The sequence below is a fragment of the Acomys russatus genome, chromosome 3, assembly GCF_903995435.1.
Source record: "Acomys russatus chromosome 3, mAcoRus1.1, whole genome shotgun sequence".
Taxonomy (NCBI): Eukaryota; Metazoa; Chordata; class Mammalia; order Rodentia; family Muridae; genus Acomys; species Acomys russatus.
The window spans coordinates 6,499,189-6,521,650 of NC_067139.1; the positions used below are offsets into that span (position 1 = coordinate 6,499,189).

General features: G+C 43.2%; 1 protein-coding gene across 7 annotated transcripts in view; it reads left to right on the forward strand.

Moving 5' to 3' along the window:
* Positions 1-22,462, forward strand: part of Elmo1 (engulfment and cell motility 1) — a 510,606-nt gene that overhangs the window by 235,999 nt on the left and 252,145 nt on the right. For all 7 annotated transcript variants that reach the window (XM_051168294.1, XM_051168265.1, XM_051168256.1 and 4 more), the window contains one exon: positions 17,128-17,232. In XM_051168294.1, the coding sequence (XP_051024251.1) occupies positions 17,128-17,232 (105 nt within the window). The remainder of the gene's footprint in view (positions 1-17,127; positions 17,233-22,462) is intronic.

The following is a 22,462-nucleotide window of genomic DNA, read 5'->3' on the forward strand; positions in this document are numbered from 1 at the left end:
TCAGTGAAAAAGCCAACTTTACATTGACATGGAATGTCTAGACAGTTGTTTGAGATCCTGAAGGATTCCGGGCTTAAGGCTAGGACCACAATTCGCTCCCTGGGGAACAATGCTGAGAGTGGCAGAGGATTGTGAATTGAAGGTTATTGGTCCACTGGTAAAGTTTCTCTAGGGCCTACCTGGTGCTCTATGCATCTTCTGGTTTTGCCTGCATGCCAGGACACTGAGAGGAATCCCTGCCACCCCCCGCCCCTTACCCAGCCTCCGCAAACCAGGCAAAGAAGAAAGTGGAGGTGAAATTTCTAGCTGAGTGAGCTTTCTTTTCTAAGATTATTAGCTAATATAAAAGATTACCCTGGAAGTGGGGTAGGACTTTGAGGCTGACACTCTGCTGCCTCCTTACGCGCTATGACAGATTATGCACATCAGCCAGCGGCTTTCCTGAGAGAGACCACCAGGCCTTGAGGGCCAGTGTCTCTGGAATGGCTAAGGCCATGGAAACCCTGGAAGCCCAAGGCCCAGAGAAGGGATTCCTCTCAGTGTCGACCAGAGTCCACCTGTGCTTTTTTGGGTTCTCCCTTGACTTATTTATTCCAGCAACTTTCCTCCTTCTTCCATCAGGTGCCAAAGGGAAAACAGAACCCTTGACTAGAAAGTGTGGAGGGAAGGGTGTGTGATGTATAAAGGCGGCCTTACCAGAGCTGCTCACATGTGCAAAGGACTCATTTGTAGACAGCTATTAATATTCCTTATCTGAGAGGAACAGAGGCATCTCCTGGATGTCACAAAATGTGCTATGAAAACTGGTCCCCAAAGTCCTCTTCAGTGTCTTACTTCCACTTTCGATGTTAAAGCTGAAAATCAAGCTACCCTTTATTTGCTGGCGCAAAGCAGAGGGAAAGGCTCTCCATTCAGCTCTGAAGTATTATTGAGAGTAAACACACATTTGAGCTTCGAGCACCAACCGCCTTTCGATTTTCGTCTGAGTGTATTGTTCAGTGATATTTAAAGTGCAAAGTCCTGAAGTAATTCAAACTACCCAAAGTCGCTATGGTCATAATGTTTAATTATGCTTTAAGCTTCAAATACACAATAAAGTCTGTATTTCTAAATTAAGATTTTTCATTCATTATTATTTTGAACTTTGGACAAAATAGAATACCAGTGATGGTGTTTGTGCTCGCTACTCAAACTGTCTACAAATGTGACTATTTTATGGTAGCTAAGGAAGAGGAACAAGATGGCTGCCGATGGCATTCAGCCCTCTGGTTTTCTTCTTGCACTTGTTTTTGCCATTGATGTGTGTTGTTCTCCTGCATGATTGCACACTTTGAAAACCGATTGGCAGCACTGGGAGAATTTCTCTCACTAACTTAATTGCACAGTAATGTTATCAATTTAGAGCCATAAGAATAATTTAAAGTAAATCTTCTGTAAGATTTAATTATTGAAGTGCCCGCTTGTGAGAGTTTGTTTTAGTAAAATAACGACCCAGAAAGTCAGCTGGCCTCTAGGAAGGTGGCTTCTGTCCCCCCCCTCCCCACCTTTGTCATGTTCTGGCTGCAGGCAGACCCTCTGCACACACTCTATGTGGGTGGCCCTTTGGCAGGTGCACCTGCATGAGCACACACACAGAAAGCCATTGTTTCCTTTGCTCTGTTTTCATCCCTGTACGACCAGCTTATATGTGTTACACCGAAGCTTACGTCTTTGATTTTCAACATATCGTGGGCATGCTCACAGTGTGTGCATGTGTGCAGATCCTTTCTAACCCACCTGTATATAAGTTCCCATCACACACTCTGCTCATTTCACAGTCTTTTTGTGCATGTAGCCTCTCCTCCTTCATACCACCAGATAAGGTCATTTTCCTCTCCGCACACTCCCTGCTCTCCAGTAGGACAGCAGTCCACCTGGTGCCTGCTCTGCCTACCATTTCTAAGGGCTCTCCCGCTCTTGCCTGCTGATGAACACATGATAATGCACACACGTGCTTGGGTCCATATGGTCTCAGCTGTACCAAAAGGGATAGGGAAAACTGCATCACTTGTTGCATTCTGTATTTGAACTTGCTATTACTGCTGATATTTAGAAAACAATGTTAAAGCATTCTACAGAGAAAGCCTTAAGGAACCCAGTACAAGGTACCCTAAGGGACCCAGCTGAACCAGAGCTGTCACTCAGCCCTTTGTACAGGCTTCTTTCCCCTGTGTCTCCGGTTCCAGTGAAGCTCCCTTCTGTCCATCTGAGAACTAATCCATGGGTGCTCAGAAGAATTTTTCAGACCTTCTCAGACCCCTCGTAGCTTGTACTGTCTCATTTCTGGTCCAGGTTCTAAGGCTACATTCTATTCTGCCTGGAGCCATGATCACAGGAGGGTCACCAATACAAACGAAAGCTTTAAAGTAAATAGTAGTTCTTAATTCCATTTAATCCTCTTGCTAAGGTTAGGGGCCACTTGGCATCTCCATGGTATTTACTTAACATTTCCAACACTTCTCATTCTTTTGGGGGGATTTATTGCTTCTGTTGGTAGTTGTCTCAGATCTTACTCCCAGCCTGAGGAAGGTGCACGGCTCTATGTGTGGCTGGGCAGATTTTTATGGGGTGAAACACAACTGCTGGCCTTGGCCCTCTCTGCTGCGTTTATTTTCAATGCATCCTTTGACAACTTCTTAGAGGCATATAACCCACTCTGGTGACACTCATGTCCCCACCTTCAGCTTTTCTCATCCGCTTCACCTGATCCCCCATCTTCCCAACAAGTCCTGCCCCCACTATCATGTCTTTATCGTTTGCAATTTACAAGTTTAGCCAGGGCTGCCCGCCTGAGAATGAGTACGATCCTATCCACTTGTCTCACTCTCCAGTGTCTGTTCTGCTCGTTAGCACCCGATAGCTGCCAGTGGTTCCTGGGGGAGTGATTGGACCTTGTCCTAGGTTAGTTTCTGTTGCCGTGATAAAATGCTAAGCAAAACCAGCATGGGAGGAAAGGGTTCACTTTGGTTTACAGGATTATCGCTGACCTTGGGAAGAAGCGGGGGCAGTACTGGAAGCAGAAATCATGCGCTGGCTCTCAAGCTCACAGTCAACTTCCTCTTTTTTTTACATAGCTCATGCCCAGCTGTTAGGGATGGTTCCACCAGTACTGGAACCATCAATTAGTACACTACAGATGTGCCCACAGGCTGGCCTGTTGGAGGCAGCCCTTTAATAGAGACTCTGTCTTTCCAGTCACATCAAACTGACTAACCACCACTGACCTTATGTATCCATTCTCCACCCAGAACTGAGTGGACATCGGCCCAGTCTTGTATAAGCCTCATGTAGTAGCCACGGCTGCTGCGGTGAGTGCGAGAGTGCAATAGCCAGGTCATGATCACAAGACAGAACTTCGAGGCCTTCCTCCCAGAATGCTAGTTTTATAGTGTGGTATCACAAGTGCAGTTTAAAAAGTCAACTTACAGATCATTCTGATGATCAATCTAAAACCATGGCAGTCTCCCTGGTCTTTTTTTTTTTTTTTTTTTTTTAAGATTTATTTATTTATTATTTATAGTGTTCTGCCTTCATGTTAGCTTGCACACACCAGTAGAGAGCACCAGATCTCAGTATAGATGGTTGTGAGCCACCATGTGGTTGCTGGGAATTGAACTCAGGACCTTTGGAAGAGCAGACAGTGCTCTTAACCACTGAGCCATCTCTCCAGCCCATCTCCCTGGTCTTTTACTCGCAGCCTTGCCTGACTGATTCCCTTTGCAGTTGCTTTGGCCTCACCAGTCAGCCACTGCCTGGTGGCTTGGTTGCTTCCCTCTACATGCTTGTGAGCCCTGTGTACTTATAGGTTGGAGAGCTCTGGAGTTGGAAAGTGACAGCAGGATCCTGTTGTTAGTTCCCAGCACTTCCAGGCCATCCCTGGAAGCTGGAGCAAGAGTGTATTGTTGGTGTTGTAGTGATACCCCAGGCTGGAGCCCTGATCTTACGGTTCTGATTAACTGGATGAACTGGGACCTGTCCGGATGGGCTGGCTGAAAGGGTCAGGATACAGGATGGTGGTCCCTTCATTTCTCTTGGGCCATATACCCTGGCAGGTCATGCAAATTGACAGACATCCTGGTACAGCCCAAGTGAAGAGGGGATCTGGGATTGCGCTTATGGTGAGGGTGGTGATCCTATAGAGGTCCCCCCCTCTTTCTCACACACACACACACACACACACACACACACACACACACACACACAGACACACACACACACAAAGACATCCTGTCCACCCATGGTGACTGAAATGCTGTTTGCATCTGTGCCACTTTCTGACAAAGCACGTCTCTCTGGTACAGTTGGATACTGACCCGCAGAGAAGTTCTCAGGAAAGACTGGAGCAGGAAGGAGGCAGCTGGAGAGCCAGGCTATTTTTCATGTTCTGCTGTGGAATGAATTTGTTTTCTTGTTAGAATGCTGTGTAACACCCTAGTCAAAGATAAGTTAAAAAAAAATCAATGTACCTTCATTAGGAAAATATGGACCCCAAGACATTTTCCATCTTCCTGTCATTATTAGTATCCTGGTGAATTCCCCTTATCTTTTTTATGCATTTAAAGTAAAATTATGAAATATCTATCTTGATTTATATAATAAGAATAGAAACAAATTATGGATAAAACACATAAGAAGTAACATGTACCACTATAGAAATTGTACAGAAATATAGTAAACATCAATTTACCCTTCTGCTTTATCAGATGTAACAACCACTCTATGAACATTAACAGAAAAAGGTCAGACATCTGGAAATAGCTACTCCACTGTGTGGCTAACGGATGCTTTCTATAAGGTGTGATTTTAGCACATAGACCATGTGTCATTGATTCAAATCCCAGGACTCTGCTTAATGTGACTGTGGGCACGATGGTTAACCTCTCTACTCCAGGGTTTGTTAATATTTAAAATGAGCTTGTTGTGGGAAAGGAACCAAACTCTGCCATGTTTGGGAAGTTCTACAAAAGGATACATGAGGAGAGTGCTTACCGGACACAACCTAAACCTAACAAGTTACAGGCAGTCTTTTCTATCTGAAGTTCCCTTTCAGACAGCATTGGAAATGGGTTCAGACACACTTGGCTGGGTGCTCAAGACACCATGACGGTAGCTGGCAGGGGAAAGGAAGGGGCCTTCAGTGACGGGGAGGGATGCCAAAACCATTCCTTTCAGAGTAGCATTTTCAGTCTAGAGTGTGTCTAGTTAAACGCCTGGGAATGTGTGCTGTCATTACAGTACTTGGTAAACACTCTGGACTCTTACAGGAGAACCAGGATTCTGGTGAGTGAAATACTAGAATTTTAATTTTTCATTAGAGAGAACTGTGTGTGGTTTTGTCTTCTGTTTCTGAAGACCCAGTGTTTATAACAATGCCTGGCTAATGCTTTCCATAAAGGCCAGGTGACAAATGTTTAGGCTTTGTTAGCCATGTGACGGTCTTCATTACAAATCATCCCTAGACAAATGAGCGTGATTGAGTTCCAAAAACACTGTCATTATAGACATGGGAATTGAATTCCATGTAATCTGCAGACCACAGATTTTTTCTCTGATCTATTTTTTAAAAAAATCTATTTAAAAGTATAAATGGAAAAAAAGGAACCTAGATGCACATCTGTATAAAACAAATAATGGACCCAGTTAGGCTCTTGAGCTACATTCTGTCTCCACTCCACCCCTCCATCTTGGATCAGTGCTTGGCAGCCATGAACATGCTAAGAATGTTTCAACATCTGCTCCCACAATGATGTCCCTGCTGTTGGCACCATCCAAGCCTTTCTGCTATCATAACCAAAGCCTGGAAGGATGTCTTGGTATAGATAGCAGCTGGGGCACGATGGGCTCCTGGGTCCCTCTCGGCAGGTTTGGTTTCTCATGCCAATGGCTTTTCTGTACCAGAAGCTGCCAAGACAGATGGACAGAAGAGGGGTTGGCGATGGATAGACAAGGCCTGTTCTGTGATGATGGCTACTCGGTAGTGTGTTCTTTGCTGCCTGGCTTAGCCTGTGCCCATCCTGGAGATGAGGTGGAGAAACTGAACAGGACTGGAGACCACTCCTACTCCACCCCTGGTTTTGAAGTGATGAAGACATGCTTGTGAAAGAAAACGGGGCAAAAAGGAGCTTGGAGGTGAGGACAGATGAGAGAGAGGGATGTTACCCAGAATGCACAGTCTTCTTTGGATTGTTCATACTCCCATATGTGCTTGACTGAGTAGAAAAAAAAATGTGGGTATCTTTATAAACCCTGACAGCAATTTCCTTATTCATGAAGGCTTTTTTAAAAAACCTTTATCCAGCTTCATTTTAAAGGAAATTTATTCCCAAGGCATTTTAATTGAGTTTTTATGGTGATTCTGTGTGTTGCTTATTGAATCAACACACCAAATAAACTGTGCTTCTGTTTATCTTTCTAGTCAGTGTCTACCCGTGTCTTCGAGATAATGAAGTGAGTCAACCCAGGGTCTCCTGAATTGTATGCATAAGAGAGTGGAGCTTTTCTTGATGTTTTACAACTAATTTAAATCAACATTTTTTTTTACCTGAAGTACAGATTTTAAATGTGTATTTGTTTGTGTTTAGTATGTGTACTTACATGCACACACACGTGGAAGGTAGAGGACAACTCAGGGGATTAGTTCTTTATTCTAACTTGAGGGTCCCGGAGATGGAACTTGGTTCAGCAGTCCTGCTGAGAGGCACCTTTACCCACTGAGCCATGCCACTGGCCCCAAATATGGATATTTTTGATGAAGGGTTCTTTTAAAAAATGTTTTATTTTTTATCATGTGTGTATATATGGGATGAGTATATGCACACAAATGCAGGCATGTGATCCCCTAGAGCTAGAGTCACAGGTAGCGGTGAACTGCCTGATGTGGGTGTTGGGGACCGAACTCATGTCCTTTGCAAGAGCAGTGCATGTTCTTAACCATAGAGACGTCTTCCCAGTCCCTTGATGAAGAGTCTTATACATGTGGTCACAAGATGCAAGTCGTGTGTGAGTGCATATGCGTATACACATATATGTGTGCATGTCAGTACCTTTCTAGATGTAGAGCCTCCCCTGTAGTTTTAACTCTTAGCACTGTGTGTGGATATAGAGCTCCTTGGGCTGGGCAGCATCCCCAAGGGAGGAGGCTTTCTTGGTTCCGTGGTAACTGGAGACAATCCGCAGATCAGCTCAACTAGACTTCATTGTCCAACAGTTTAGTTTGAAGTTATCAAGGGGATGTAGAGCCGGAGTTGAGGCCTGGAGGTGGCTTCTGGGTGGGGAGACTTCAAGAGGTCTGCAGAGGTCCTCAGGAGTCCAGGCACGAAGGGAAGGAGCAGCAACTGAGAGAAGGGGAGAGGGGCTACGTGAGGTGGAAATGCTGGAGCCTGGATCTTTGGCTTCATCCTGGGTGTTTCTTTCATGAGGATCCTTTGTGAGTTACTCAAAGAATCAAATTTTAATGATGAGGAACTGGGTTCTCATGAATTATTCGTAGGCCAGATTTCCTCTGTTCTGTAGGGATATGCTTCAGTTTCTCAAGACTGTTGTTACATTTCTCTCATCAAGTCCTTTTTGCTTCCTATTTTCTGAAGCTTTTTTGAACCTAAGTTAGAAAAAAATGTAAAAAAAAAAATCCCTAAGAAATTGCCAAGGTGGTCACCTTTAGTAACTGAGACTTTGCCGCAGTCTCAAGTCCTGACCCTCACCCGGAAGATGAGACTAGCACTCATCCCCTTTTCTAACCGTGTCAGGGGACTTGGAGGATTATCTGAAATCCTGAATTCAGCTCCCGGCACGATGCCCCATTCTCAGTGCCCACACCAGGTCAGCCATGTTTCTGTTTCTCTTCATGTTTGCTCTCTCCCACTGTAAGATTAGACAGGCTGTCTTTTACGCTATCTTCTTGTTGAGTTTTTGTTTATTTATCCGTGCTGGCCTGAGAGTCCTTTTGCAGTCCAGGCTGGCCTCGAACTTGCTGCCATCACAATCATGAGCTACCACCAGCAAAACTCTTCCTACATTTAATGGAGAGGGGTCAAGACTAGAATAGAAAATCCCTCAATGATACTTGTTGGAGACACTGGCCTATGTCGGAAATTGTGAGGTCAAACACTTTTAAGAGTCGCATTATGCAAATGATTGAAACCAACAGAGTTGTGAGCTGTGCTCTGAGTGTGTGTTCTGCCTTGCCTAGAGCAGCCATTGCGGTAAAAGTTGCTGCCTGTCCCAGTATCTGATACAGGACATGGAGGGTCCAACTACATCAGCAAGGACAGAGATCCCTGCCTCCCTGCATTTGGTTAGGGTGGTTTTAGAACACTGCTGATCATAAAAGGATTTAGCTCTTGTTTTACAATTTGCATTTCAGTTGTGAATTAATAAGTACTTTTCAAAGTACATGTTGCTGAATTTTATTTCAGTACACCTGCACACCTGGAAACTTTAAACAATACACATATATATATGTCTTAGTTTATTGTTGTGAAGTGACACCATGACCAAGGCAACATTTTTTAATATATTTTATTAATTTATTCATATTACATCTCAATTGTTTTCTCATCCCTTGTATCCTCCCTTCCTCCCTCCCATTTTCCCCTTACTCTCTCCCCTATGACTGTGACTGAGGGGGACCTCCTCCCCCTGTATATGCTCATAGGGTTAGGAGAGGACCAAGGCAACTCTTACAAAGGAAAACATTTAATTGAGGCTGGCTTACAGTTGCATACGGTTAGTCCATTGTCATCATGGTGTGAAGCATGGCAGCGTGTGGGCAGACATGTGCTAGAGGAGCCACAGGCGGCAGACGGAGACTGCCACACTGGGCATAGCCTGCCCCCACAGTGACACACTTCATCCAACAAGGCCACAACTACTCCAACAAGGCCACGCCTCCTAAGTGCCACTCCCTATGGGCCAAGCATTCAAATACATGACTCTATGGGGACCATCCCTATTCAAACCATCACAATGTATTTGGAAAATATACAGCGAAATTTAACATAATTCTTTTGAGTTGTGAGATTGAGAGCTTTATTTATTCGTTTTTGTTCTTAGGCATTTTTCCCGTTTGTTAACAAGAAACCTGAATTGTTTTGATAAAGAGAAAATACTTTTAACTTTTCATTTGATTTAAAAACTTTTATTTTTAGTAATATTTTTATTTATTCTTAGAGATTTTTATACGTTCATACAGTGAATTTTAATCATATTCATTTCCCACTGACTCCCTCCACCCACTCGTCTCTTCCCCGACATCATGCCCTCCTTATTCTATTACTAACCCCCCAAGTCCAATTAATACTGTCCAGTGGACATGGACAACCTGCCAGCCACCACATCCTCAAAGGAGAGTGGCCCCTCCTCCCTCAGCAGCCGTCAGTTGCTCCTTTGCCAAGGGGAGAGTCCCCTCCATCTTGTTCAGACATTCCCAGCTGCTGTGAATAGCCATGTCATGTCTACAGGCCAGGACTGCACAGCCCTCTCCTCCCCGTCTCAGCTCTGACTCGTGTGTTTTCTCTGAGCCGTGGCTGAAACGAGGCTGATGTGGGTCACCCACCCACTGTTGAACACTCACAGTGCTTTGACTAGTTATGAATCTCTGAAATAACCATTTTCTTATGTCTAAAGAAACTTCTCTGACAAAAGTTGACAGAATAAAACTATGACTATAAACATAAATATTTAGTAGACAGTATGACAGTGTGAACATTTAGAAGAAAAAAAAAAACAGTAGTTTCTTCCCTAAGGCCTGTGATCTCCCTTGTCATCACCTTTTCACCAGATTTACAGTGACAGACACCTCTCTTGTAGAGCAGACATATATTCAGGCAGAAAGCAGTTGGTTATCTTCACAAATGTCCTACCACTATTTCACCAGAGGATAGCTTTCCAGGCAGGTCAGGGTTGCAGAAGGTAAGGCCCAGCGCTGAGTAAGATGCTGTTTCTGGCAGGAAGAGAGTTTCCTGGTCAGCATGAAGCCAAAGTGAGTGGTGTCTTCAGCGAAAAAAAGGTCTAATCATGTAGTTACGGTGTATAGCCAAGAGCAATAGCGGTAGCCTGTGTGCTATTTTGGGTACCTCTGGAGCCACTCTGACCAATAGCCTGTAGTGGGGTCTCCTGTGCCTGGCTGTGAGATTTTCAGCTAACAACCCTGTCTTCTGCGATCGGCATAGTCCATCCATGTAGGGTCCTTTTGTTTAAACTACTTTTTGATAAAGAAATTACATTAGCATATATACTCATTTCAATAAGGTTTCTTTATATATATTGAGCTTTGGCTAACCTACTCCATACCTTCTCCTCTCCCCAATCGCTATATCTCCACTTAAACCTTTAGTCTTATGAACTCCTGTCTTTCTCGCATGTCGTCAGTAGCCCCTCTACCACTTACATTACTTTCCTCAGGATGGGGTCATCATACCTTTCCACACAGCTTCATTTTTATGCCGTTCTTGAGCTCTGCCCGATCCCACTGAACCAGAAACAGCAGCCTTTACCCCAGCCTCAGGGAGGTTCTGACATTCCCTCCAGTTTGAGAATCAGTGGTCTGGAAAAGTGGCTGTTAGTGTCTTTGGGGCATCATAATCACGCGTGAAGTTTAAGAATCTAATTGCTTAGCTCCCAGTTAGCTTCTCTCTAATTTGGAGTATATGCTGCACATTGGGATTTTTAACAGCTCCCCCCAGTGAATTTCCAGCTATATTCTGGGCTCTCTTCTAGCCTACAGAGCTTGATGAAATATCATGCATTTAGTGCTCCTGAGTGAGGAGGTGAAGAGAGCAGCATATTGCTTCCAGCTCCTGTGTGACCCTCCTTCCCCCTGGAGAGCATGCCCTTCTACTGCCTGATTAAACAATGTCTGAATGTTCTATGCCTGAATGAATATTCACTCAATGTGATTTGTTTTAAAGGTTGCTTATAATGCTATATTTGTTGAACAAATGTAGACCCTCGTATAGCACAAATATTAACTCCTAAATCCTCCAAGGTTTTCCCCATGATATGCCATCTGGCAGGCATTATTGTAATCATCTCTTTATTATCCGCACTAATGAAGGACTCGCATGGCATTGGTAATTGAAAAACACAGATCATTTAAAAATCATTCAGGCTCTTACCAGCTCTGTCTCCCCAACCAGGAGGCAGCTGAGGGTAGACAATATTGACCGATTACCACTTCCGGTCAAGGTGTTAAAAAATTCATTTAAAAATGAACAGCCTAAACACATACCAGGTGCAAGGCATGTGGATTCATGTTGATCCAGTGAATTCAATGTGATGTAGTAGATCGTGTATGGGATTCCGGATATTGGGAGAACCAGTTTCCCATCTTCCAATCCTGCCTGTGTAGTTGGAGATGAGCTATTGTACCTTCCAGCAGGTCTCCAAGTGAGGTCCCCCAACCAGCAGCAGGGAGATTGCCAGAGAATTTGTTATAGTTGCAAGTTCTTGACTCAGACAGTGCTAACAAATTGGATTCTGGTGGTTGTGAATCCAGCCGCCGGTTCTCTAGTAAGGCCCTTGGGAGAGCACAAGGCCTGCTGGCCCCAAGTGTAGGTACACGGTAGAAGTGCATGTGCCAAAGGTATTCACACATCCGCTGGGAGCTGAGTGCGGTCTGCTGTGCCTCACAGGGCACCACTTCCTCGGGAGCTAACACATGACATCCCAGAAGAAGGCACAGAGGTGCACACTCCTTGCAGTAAAACAAGAGGAACTAGCAGGCTATTCATCAAAGCCTTATGCCTTCCTTTTCAAGGCAGGTGGAAGAAATAACGTAGAACAAGAAAAGAAAATAAATCTATACGCAGAGCGTCTCATCAATGAGGAAGGAGTGGCCCAGCTTTTGGCCTTGCTGAGGTCTTGCATATTTCTTTTTTCTTTTTTTTTCTTTTTTTGTGACAATACAGAAAACTTTCAAATATTTAGGCCTGTAGTTCCATTCCTTTTCTTGTTATCAAAAAATTCTATGGATGTAAAATGATTTTACTCCCTATTAAAGAACAGACACCAGGCTACCAAGAAGAGACTTGCTACCCTATGAGCATACACAGGGGGAGGAGGTCCCCCTCAGTCACAGTCATAGGGGAGGGGAGTAAGGGGAAAATGGGAGGGAGGGAGGGAGGAATGGGAGGATACAAGGGGTGGGATAACAATTGAGATGTAATATGAATAAATAAAATATATTAAAAAAAAAAAAAAAGAACAGACACCAACATATCATCAGGAGACTGGAACCATCTCACCTGGAATCAGTTCATCCGTCTACAAAATAGAATATTCTTCATGTAAAGTACAGTGATGTTTCTTAATTAGAAAAATTTGCTGAGTAATCAAAAGCAATTTTCTAATTGTCTTCTGTGTAGCAAGAGTCTATTTGTTGAAGACCAGCAGGGCACAGAGAATCTGGTCTGCTACAGAGTCCAGGAGGGATGGAAACATAGTTCCTGCTTAAATAGGATACACCACAGGCCCATTCTGCCTGAGGGGATAATGTGCCCTGAGAAGCGCTGACAGTGAGGGACCTGCACTGGATGTCTTTGTGAAATCTGCAGCAATGTCAGATTGACCAGCATCCTGACCACACAAGATTCTGCCTCATATTTACACCCTGGGTTCCGCCTCTGGCTCTGGAACTGACAATCTACTCAAACTGTTGCGGCCTTGCAAGAAGATAGATCATAACCTCACGGACCCGGTGAAGGTGTGATGGGGACACTTTGCGCAACATCTGCAGCGTGATGTGTGACTTTGTTATCTACCACCTGGCTACATGGAGCCTTAAAGGAGCTCTAAACATCGATTGCAGTCAGCCCTCTGCACCCATGGGTTGCTTGTCCACAGATTCAGTCAGCCATGGGTTGAAAATGCTTGAAGGGAGTTTATTCTGTACCAAACATAAATAGACCCTTTTACTTTCTTCGCTAACAACACATTACAGCGCTTTTTCATAGTGTTGGCATTAGATTAGGTAATACAAAAGTAATCTGGAGGTGATGGAAGGAAGCTGAAACTGTGCGTAGGTTTATACAGCTCTCTGCTCCATCTCTGACTGCTTCCCTCCATCCCCCTCTCTTCCTTTCACTATGAGGACCCTCTGAATACCAGCACTCTATGTAGTGGGCACGTTATATGGCCAAGAAAGAAGATGATTGATTGATGGGAGTAAGCAAGCATCAAGGGTCCTAGATGTAAAATTTAAGCGAGAGTGATGACTCTTACGTTATTGGAGGATTCTCTTAGTCAACTCCCTTAATAATACTTCTAGCAGGCTGTTAGGATTAGATTCAGAATTCAGAGAAGTTATTTTTCTTTCAGTTGAGTTCCTTTTCTTTAGTATTAGAGATTGGAGGGGGGCTTCATACATTCTAGGCAAGTATCCTAACACTCAGGTAAGTTCTTAACTCTCTATAATGCTTCTGAGACAGGCCTCATTCAGTTGTTCAAGATGGCTTTGAATTCCCTCTATAGGCCAGACAAACCTTAACCTTGGGATCCTCCTGCCTCAACCACCTGAGTAACTGAGATTGCACAGCCAGGCAGAACTTGCTTTCCTATTTATCTACCATTACAATGGATGGATAGATGAATACTAGAAGTAGCTATGAAGTGAGTATTGCGTTTTGTTCTCTTTTGTACCACTCTGCCTTGTTGGCTAGCCTGTGCTACATCGCGGCTAAAACTGGATAGCCTATACCTTTGTGAAAGAAACTCCTTTTAGTCCAAATGCCAGAAGTAGCAAAGTAAATGTGTTCACCAGGAAAGAGAAAATGCAGGAACAGAACGTGGTTGAGGTATAGTGTCCAAAAAAGACATTACCAAGACTTGGCTAAAGCCATGCTTTGAGGTCCTGCTAGGCTTCTGGAGGCATCTAGCCTGTTTCTCATAAGTCCACAAGGACAGCACAGCATCTGCTTGATGAGGATGTGGTAAAATTCAAGGTTCACCAAGTGTAGATGGCAGTGGCACCTTAAACTACTCAGAGAGTCGCAGTCCGTGTGATGTCACCCAGGCTCAGGAAAACCAGCAGTGTCAGAGTAATCAGTTTGTCTACATGGGCTAAGTTCTACTATTTTTAATTAAATAACTAAATTTGTTGAAATATTTTTTGAGTTATTTCAGGTACTTTGATTTTTTTTCAGTTGGATATTAGTTGGACCCTCTCATGCCAATAAATATCAAATTATGACTGAACTGGAGTTGGAAAGATGGCTCAGTGGTTAGAGGAGTGTGAGCTGCTCTTTCTAAGGCTAGGGTTCAGTTCCCAGCACCATATTGGGTGGCTCATAACCGGCTGCCATGCCAGCTCTAGGCGTTCCAATGCCTTCTGTCCTCTGAAGTCACCGGCACTCACAAGTGCACAAAGCCATACATAGATATAGAAAAAGACATAACTAAAAAATACGCCTGAACTGCACTGTTTGAAATGCTAAATGATTTTTAGTCATATTAATTTCATTAGCTAGGTACATCTTTCTCATCAGTAGTTGATCCTCAGTATTTTACAAGCTTGACAATGTTTTATCACATGAATCAGGATGGAATGTCATAATAACATCCAAACCATTGTGATAATACAGCCCACTGCATACACATGATGCACTAGACGCTTTGAAACAGGAACTCTGGGCTACAGGCAGAACCACTCTCCCGAGATTTTAGATGTTCTTTATTAGTTCTTACATTAAACGTCAGATCATCCTGGGAAAGACAGGTGACATGAACTCTTGTTCAAATGAACACATTATTCAAATGTGGGGAACTGTAGGTGGTTTGAACCTTGACGCAGAAAGAAGGTTTTCTGATACTAAGGTTAGAAGGACTCACTATCGACCAAAGTTTCCCTAGTAAAACTTTTTATTAGAAAGTATTCAGATATACTGTGAAAATAATTGTTTCATGCAAATTACATAGATTTTAAGGAGGCCAAGACTGACACCAAGGCAAAAAAAAAAAAAAAAAAAAAAAAAAAAAGCCACTATATTTGATGATTTGGAGATTGAATTTAATTTTTCTTTCTTTAAAAAATTTTTATTGAAATAGATTCTCATACAATGTATCTTGATTATAGTTTCCCCTCCTTCAACTCCTCCCAGGTCCTCCCCACCTCCCCTCTCCTCTGATCCACTTCCTTTCTGTTCTTTCATTAAAAAAGGACAGGCCTCTAAGAGATACCCAAACAGGACAAAATAAAACATAATAAGAAACGGAGGAGAAGAAGAAGAAGAAGAAGAAGAAGAAGAAGAAGAAGAAGAAGAAGAAGAAGAAGAAGAAGAAGAAGAAGAAGAAAAATCTATCATATTGAAGTTGAACACAGCAACATTACAGGAGGAAAAACGTCCCAAGAGTAGACAAAAGAGTCAGAGACGCATTCATTCTCACAGTCAGGAGTCCCATAAAAATACTAAGTGATTAGCTATAATATGTATACAGAAGACCCGGTGCAGACCCGTGTAGGCCCTGTTTTTGCTGCTTCTTTTTCTGTGAGCTCCTATGAGCCTTGCTTAGTTGATTCAGAGGGCCTTGTCCTCCTGGTGTCCTCCATCCCCTCCGGCTCATACAAGCTTTCTGCCTCCTGTTCCGTGGAATCCCCTGAACTCTGAAGGGAAAGACTTGATGGAGACATCCAATTTAGACTCTCTCTGCATAATGTCTGTCTGGGTGCGGGGAGGGGCTCTGCATCTGCTCCCATCTGCTGCCAGAAGAAAGCCTCTCTGATGAAGACTGGACAAGGCACTGATCTATGAGTAAAGCAGAATATCATTAGGAACCACTTTATTGATATTTTATTTATTTATTTACTTATTTATTTATACATACCAGTAGTGTTTTGTTTTACCCTAGGTCTCTGGGCTATCTAGTCTCTGGTTCTTGGTTGCCCAAGCAGTGTCATGTGTGGGTTCTTCTCATCAGTTGGGCCTTGGGATAGATGATATATTGGTTGGCTACTCCCATAGGTTCTGTGCAAATGTTCTGCACTGACAATACTCTGTGATTTTTATCACACACAACATGATGTTCAGAAGTAGTTATAAATTGTGGAACGTTAATTCTAGTGATTCAACAAATACATTAGCTCATATGACTATAATTTATTTTGTGGATCAGTATACCCATTTCCATAGTTCTTATCCAACAAGGTACTGGATGTACCAACAGGAACAATTAGGTAAGAGAAAGGAAGTCATTCATATTGGAAAAGTAGAGGTTATATTCTCTAAGTTTGAAAATGACGTCGTTTATCACCTATAGTAGAAAACTCTGAAGACAAAGCAACCACCAACCCTAACCTACCTGTCAGTACTATATGAATGCAGCAAGGTTGAAGGTTATAAAATCAGTGTACAAAAGCCAGCATCTTTACACAGTAAGAACAGCTTGTCTTTAGCAATATTCTTTTTTTTAGTATAAATTTTTTTAAACCATAGTTTTCTTGGATCTATGTGGTCTGGGCTGTTTGTGGTGACTAATGTTAGAGAGTGGATCAGTCAGGCTCCAACCCCGCCTATGGATAACTGTATGAAGCCATCCCATGTCGTGTGTGGCAGCTCATGCTAGATACACTTCTTGGGGGCAAGCAAATATCAGAACCCTGTGCCCATCTACACTGTGCCCACTGCCTGGACTTAGAGTCCTGTCTACCCCTGGACAGTTCACAAACCTACTTGGCCTCACATATGAGGATTAAGATGAGTGGAGGTTGTGGCTTCCTGGGATCATTCATCTTCTATCATAAATGACAGGACTGTGGCTTCACCCCACATCTTCCCTCCCAAATGCCATCGGTTTCACTTCAGTATCGCCATCATAAATAGAACTCACGAATTATTTTTTCTTAATGTGTTACTTTTATAGTTTAATATTTCATCTCTAACTGGGTCCGTCAACTCCATGAATAAAAGCTGGTTCTTTCCTGGACCTAAAGAGCTGGGAGAATTCCCGTGCACGTAGATTGGCGTGGAAGCAGGCAATGCCGTCATTTTTTATTATTTGGCATTCACCCCGTGACACTTCAGTCTTGAGATCTCGGTTCTTTGGTGTTGATGACATCTGCTGACGAACTAATGGTAGAAATCTTTGTTCTCTACACAGAATCATGTCAACCCTGCCATGGACTTCACGCAGACCCCCCCTGGGATGCTGGCCCTGGACAACATGCTGTATTTCGCTAAGCACCACCAGGATGCGTATATCCGGGTAAGCATGCCGGCTCTTCTCAGATACTGTCCTTTGGACCTCTTTTCAAAGCCACGCACAGAGGGAGATGGTTATTATATGAGTCACCCAGTGTGTTTCCTCTTATTAGTGGTAAACTAAAGACATGACATTGACCAAGGGGCTGAAATAAGAATTCCTAACTTGTTAAGTGTTTTATACATCATATTTAAACAATAAAGTTTGGTACTGGGAAATTTTTTCTTAGTTTAATATTAAAGTATGAGGACAATCTCTTAAGTAACAAAGGGACAGAAATGAACTATATACTCAAATCCTGCAAAACCTCAAGTTTGGTAGAGACTCCCTTTAGGCTTATTCCTGCGGTTAGAAAGTGGCCCAGGTTCCTCAGAGCTACATCGATCATTTCAGTCTTATGTTAAGAGATGCAACACAATAAGCAAAAATACAGAGAAAAATGGAAAATTTGTGGAGAGACATCTTTCTACATTTCATAATAGTCTGGACATACTCTGGGCACTATGTTAGGTTGGTGGTGGGAGGCAGAAGGAAGTGGACATCTCTGTGCTTCTGTGAAATAGCAGCTGCCACCTGCTGCCTGGGCAGTGTACTGTAGAGAAGAGAGTGGGTGACAATGACATAAAAACTTGCCCGTTGGGTTGCACATCCGAAGCCCTGTGATGACCCATGTCTATGTCTTTGGGGAGGAGAGCTCAGATGTAATTGAGGTGGAACAGGTGCAAGACTGAAGTCAAGGAGTGATACGAGGGAAATGGAAAATGGCAGCTAGGCCAAAGGTTAGACTGAGCTGAAACTTGAGCATGTCCTCTGAGTTCTGGAACATTCTCTGCTGGACTCCCAGTTTCATTGGTTTCTGAAGGTGTGACCTGACACTGTTACTGGTTAGTGATTTAAGTGTGGGGAATTCCATTGGCTGGACTCAAGTTTTCTTCTGTTAAACAAGGGAAGTGTCTGGGGCTTTTGCCATGATGGTGCTTCCTCCGCGGGTGCTTGGAGACGAGTGTTGCTATGCCACAAGAAGATGCTGGGTGTATTGGATGGTCCGCAGTGAGAAAATGCACCATCCAGCAGGGTCGACATAGTGAGTCCCATGCCAGCCAAGGCTACACAGTGAGAGCTTGCATCCAAATCAAACAAAAAGACCTCCCACAAAACCTTTTAATCTTAATCTCTCTCTCCCTCCCCTCCCCACCCCTTCTCTCACACACACAAACACACACACATGTATCTACTGTGCAAGGATTTTCTGTGGGTGTAATCTCTTTTCATCACAGGCAAACTAGTATTTAGGGAGATCATACAACATCTAGCCTTGGAGAATTGAATGTGAAAAGTAGAAGCCAAGTAGAAATTTAATTTCCCATCAACTGATTGATGGTTGCAGAAAAATGCCTCTAAGATTAGAGCTTGCTAGTGCCAAATGTATTGTTAATTGCATAAGAAGCATATGTCTTATGAAAAGTAATTTAATGTTTTAAGCCTGATTTCTCAATGCGTTTTCTAAACTGTGATGAGTGAAACTAATACCATGGCAACCTGAAAGAACTTTCTATCTAATGGAGGCTTGAGGAGACGCCCAGGTGCAGAGCCAGGCTGCTCTTTTTGTTCTTCTGCAGTTGTCTGTAGGGACTGAGATACATGTAGCTCCGAGACTGTCACATTTTCTTGTGAGAGTCCCTCCCATGGTGCTTTCTAGGTTTCAACAACTTTGAGGCATTGACTACTAGATGGAAAGCCAAAGCTACATGTATAAATGCTACTTACTTGTGTAAACTTGGAGGTTTTCTGCCAGCAGGAGCTTGGTGACTATGAAGGTTGACACTGGGGCAGTGAACCTTATGTCCTCTAGAGCACAGAGTGACTCCAGTCAGCTGGCTTTGATCCGTGACCTGGGAGGCTCCTTCCAAAACATTGAGAGTGATTTTTTTAATGATATTTTATTAATTCCTTAAGATTTTAATCATATTCACTCTTCCCCACAACTCCCTAGATCCTCTTGTTCTCTCCCCACTTCCTCATCCAGTCCAGTTTGTGCTGACTCAGGGAGTAAGGTCTGCCTGGGAATATGATCCCCCCGTAGCAGGCAGAGAGAATGTGACACTGGGAGTGGTGCAGGCTTTAGAAACCCCAAAACCTGTTCTCAGCGACACACCTCCTCCAACAGGGCCACGCCTCCTAGTCCCTCCCAGATAGTTCCACTGACTGGGAACCAAACATTCAACTATATGAGCCTACAAAGGCCATTCATTGTCAAGCCACTGTACGGGACTAACTAGGTGTTTTAGCTATTTTACATGTTTCTGTGATAAAATACCTTGACAAAGAGGAAGGACAGCAAGTAGCCAAGAAGAGACTTGATACCCTATGAGAATATACAGGGGGATGTAATCCCCCTCAAGAACAGTCATAGGGGAGGGAAATAATGGGAAAATGGGGGGGGGGGAGGAATGGGAGGATACAAGGGATGGGATAAACATTGAGATGTAACAAGAATAAATTAATAAAAAAAAAGAAAAAAAAACAAAAAAACAAAAACAAAAACAAAAACAAAAAAAAGCAATTTGATGGGGGAGGGCTTATTTCAGTTCACAACTCCACTGAATACCGTCCACTATGACAAGGAAGTTGTGATGTCAGGAGCTTGATGTAGCAGGTTACATTGCTGTAGCCAAGAAGCTGGCAATAAATGTTAGGAATCCACTGGCTTCTTCCCTTTCAGTCAGTCAAGGATCCACTTCTAGGGTAGGTAGGTACGCCTCCTCCATTAGCCCAGTCAAGGTAATCCTTCCCAAACACGCTGGTGCAACTCAACATTCTGTCAATTTGACAACTTCAGCCCTCATGCCAGGAGAAGGCAAGCCCGAGATGAGTGTGTCAAGTAAAGGGAGAAATGAAGGTGAGGTGTTATGGTGTGTGCTTTGTTCATGGAGCCGCCGCCAGACCTTAATATGGGAGTGGCACAGAAGGTCCTAATGCAACAGGCAAAGTAGGCACATGTCATTCAAGACATTTGAAACCATACTAAGGTGCTTTTTTGAACCTAAACATTACTCTTAGGCAGATATAACAATTTCCAAACAAGAAACCCAAACATTTTCCTCAGTGAATTAAACAAAGATATTATTTTACAAAAATCACTCTCTTTTCAGAGAACCAACATGAGCAATAGAGGCTGGAGGCAAGTGAAGAAAGCAAGGGGTGCGGGCAGTGAGAAATAAGGCCGTAGCTATGGTGGAGAAAGAGAGCGTAGAAACTGACAAACTGTCGAGGATTGATGGTAACCCAACCAAAGTATGGGGTGTGCCAATGGGAAGAAGCAATTTGGTTGGAGCTTAAGTAAATTTGGCTACCCAAGGAAGAGGGTGCAACTTTTGATCTGAGTGCCCTTGAGGCCTCAAGGGGACAGTGGTATCTTTGGCCATTTGGAGCCCCATTTTTCCTCTTCCTGATCTGTGCTTTTGCACCATCTGCCTGAGTGTCTCTATGAAACAGTCGATGAGATTGAGGAGCAGAGCTGACAGCCACTGGGTTTGGCATTCTTCGTATTTCTTCTCTCCAGGGCCTGTACCCTCCCTAGTCAATGCATCTGAATGACTGCTGAGGTCTCTCCCATCACCGCTGTGCTTTTCTCTCTCACTACCCAAACCTTTCTCTTTGTCCTGTGCACTGCCACCTAACCCTTTGTCCCGATAAAGTAATGGCTGGTCACAGGTTAGCCAGGCAGGTCCCCCATTTGAGTTTGTGTGACACCCTATGTTTGAATGTTTCATGCCATCTCCCAGATGGACAGCTCTCAAGGAAACGCTCATCTTTTTAAAAAAAAAAGTCTTGTGGCCATCTCCCAGGAAGATACTATTCACCCTGAACCTTGAATACTCAAGTCGAATTCCTGTGGCCTTTTATAGCTTTGAATGTATTTACCTGTGTCACCTGTCTCCTGTACTTGACTAAAATAAACTGTGTGAGCAGACACCAAAGTTCACTTATGTCCTCAGTTCTTGGCCCATGCCTAGTAACTTCCAAAAATTTCTTATTAACTAAGGAAATAAAAAAATAGTTAGCCAGCACAAAATGGACTCCATGTTTGTTTGTTTCTGTATGCTTTTAAAATGTTTTGTTTTGGTATTTTTTGTCTTATTGTTTGTTTGATTCTTGGCCTTTGAAAGATAGAGAGAGAAAGAACATGAGTTTGTGTAGGGAGGGAGCTGTAGGGGGAAGAGGAATACATGATTAAAACATATTGTATAAATTTTGTTTTGTTTTGTTTTGTTTCTTGAGACACAGTTTCTCTGTGTAGTCTCAGATGGCCAGGAACTTGCTCTGTAAAACAGGCTGGCCTCAAACTCACATAGAGTTGGCCTCTGCCTACCCACAACCCCAACCCTGAGTGCTAGGATCAAAGACATGCACCACCACCACCTGGCTCTGAAAAAAAAAAAATGGAATTTTCTTAGCTTTATATATATTTTTCTTCTCATCTGAAATTCATGGCCTCCGTGCTTATAACACTTCTAAGGATATTGTTTGCCACATGAATTTCTTGATGAGTGGCTATGCTTCTTATGTAATACTTAAACAAACTGCAGTAACTGTTCTAGTGAAAGCTGTGGGTGTAATTAAATTACCCCACAGTTGGATGGGCACAGAACCCAAGGAGAAATAGCAGCTCTAAGCATCGCACTGTGTGTGGTGTGAAATCACCGTGTGAATTCAGATATAAATCATCCATCGTGTTATCAAATATTTGGCTAATACCAATCAATGTTATTTCAAGGAGTAAGAGAGCCTGGTAATGGTGTCAGAGCAGATAATTCTTGACTGATCTTTTGTTTCAGACTCATGACATAAAAAGTAACACGAAGAAGCAATGCAGATATTCAGGACCTATTGTCAGTCTTCAGACTGACCCTGACAAAACCCAGTTAAACTTTAAATGCACAACAATCAAAACCAAATGCATGAAAATGAGGTTCTTCTATGGTTGCTTGTATATTGATAGAGAGTTCAAAAGGTATGGGGGGAAAGCCTATGTCCTTAGATTCTTTAAAAAAAAAAGTTGAAGAAAACTCCCATAAGAGTTACAATTATTCATTCAATAACTCATGCAAGAATACTAGCAAACACCTAGCAGACATGGTACTATGTACAGCAGATGTGATAGCAAGGGAAAAGCTAAGATTTGGCTCTCACACACACACACACACACACAGTGAGCAGTAGTAATAATTGC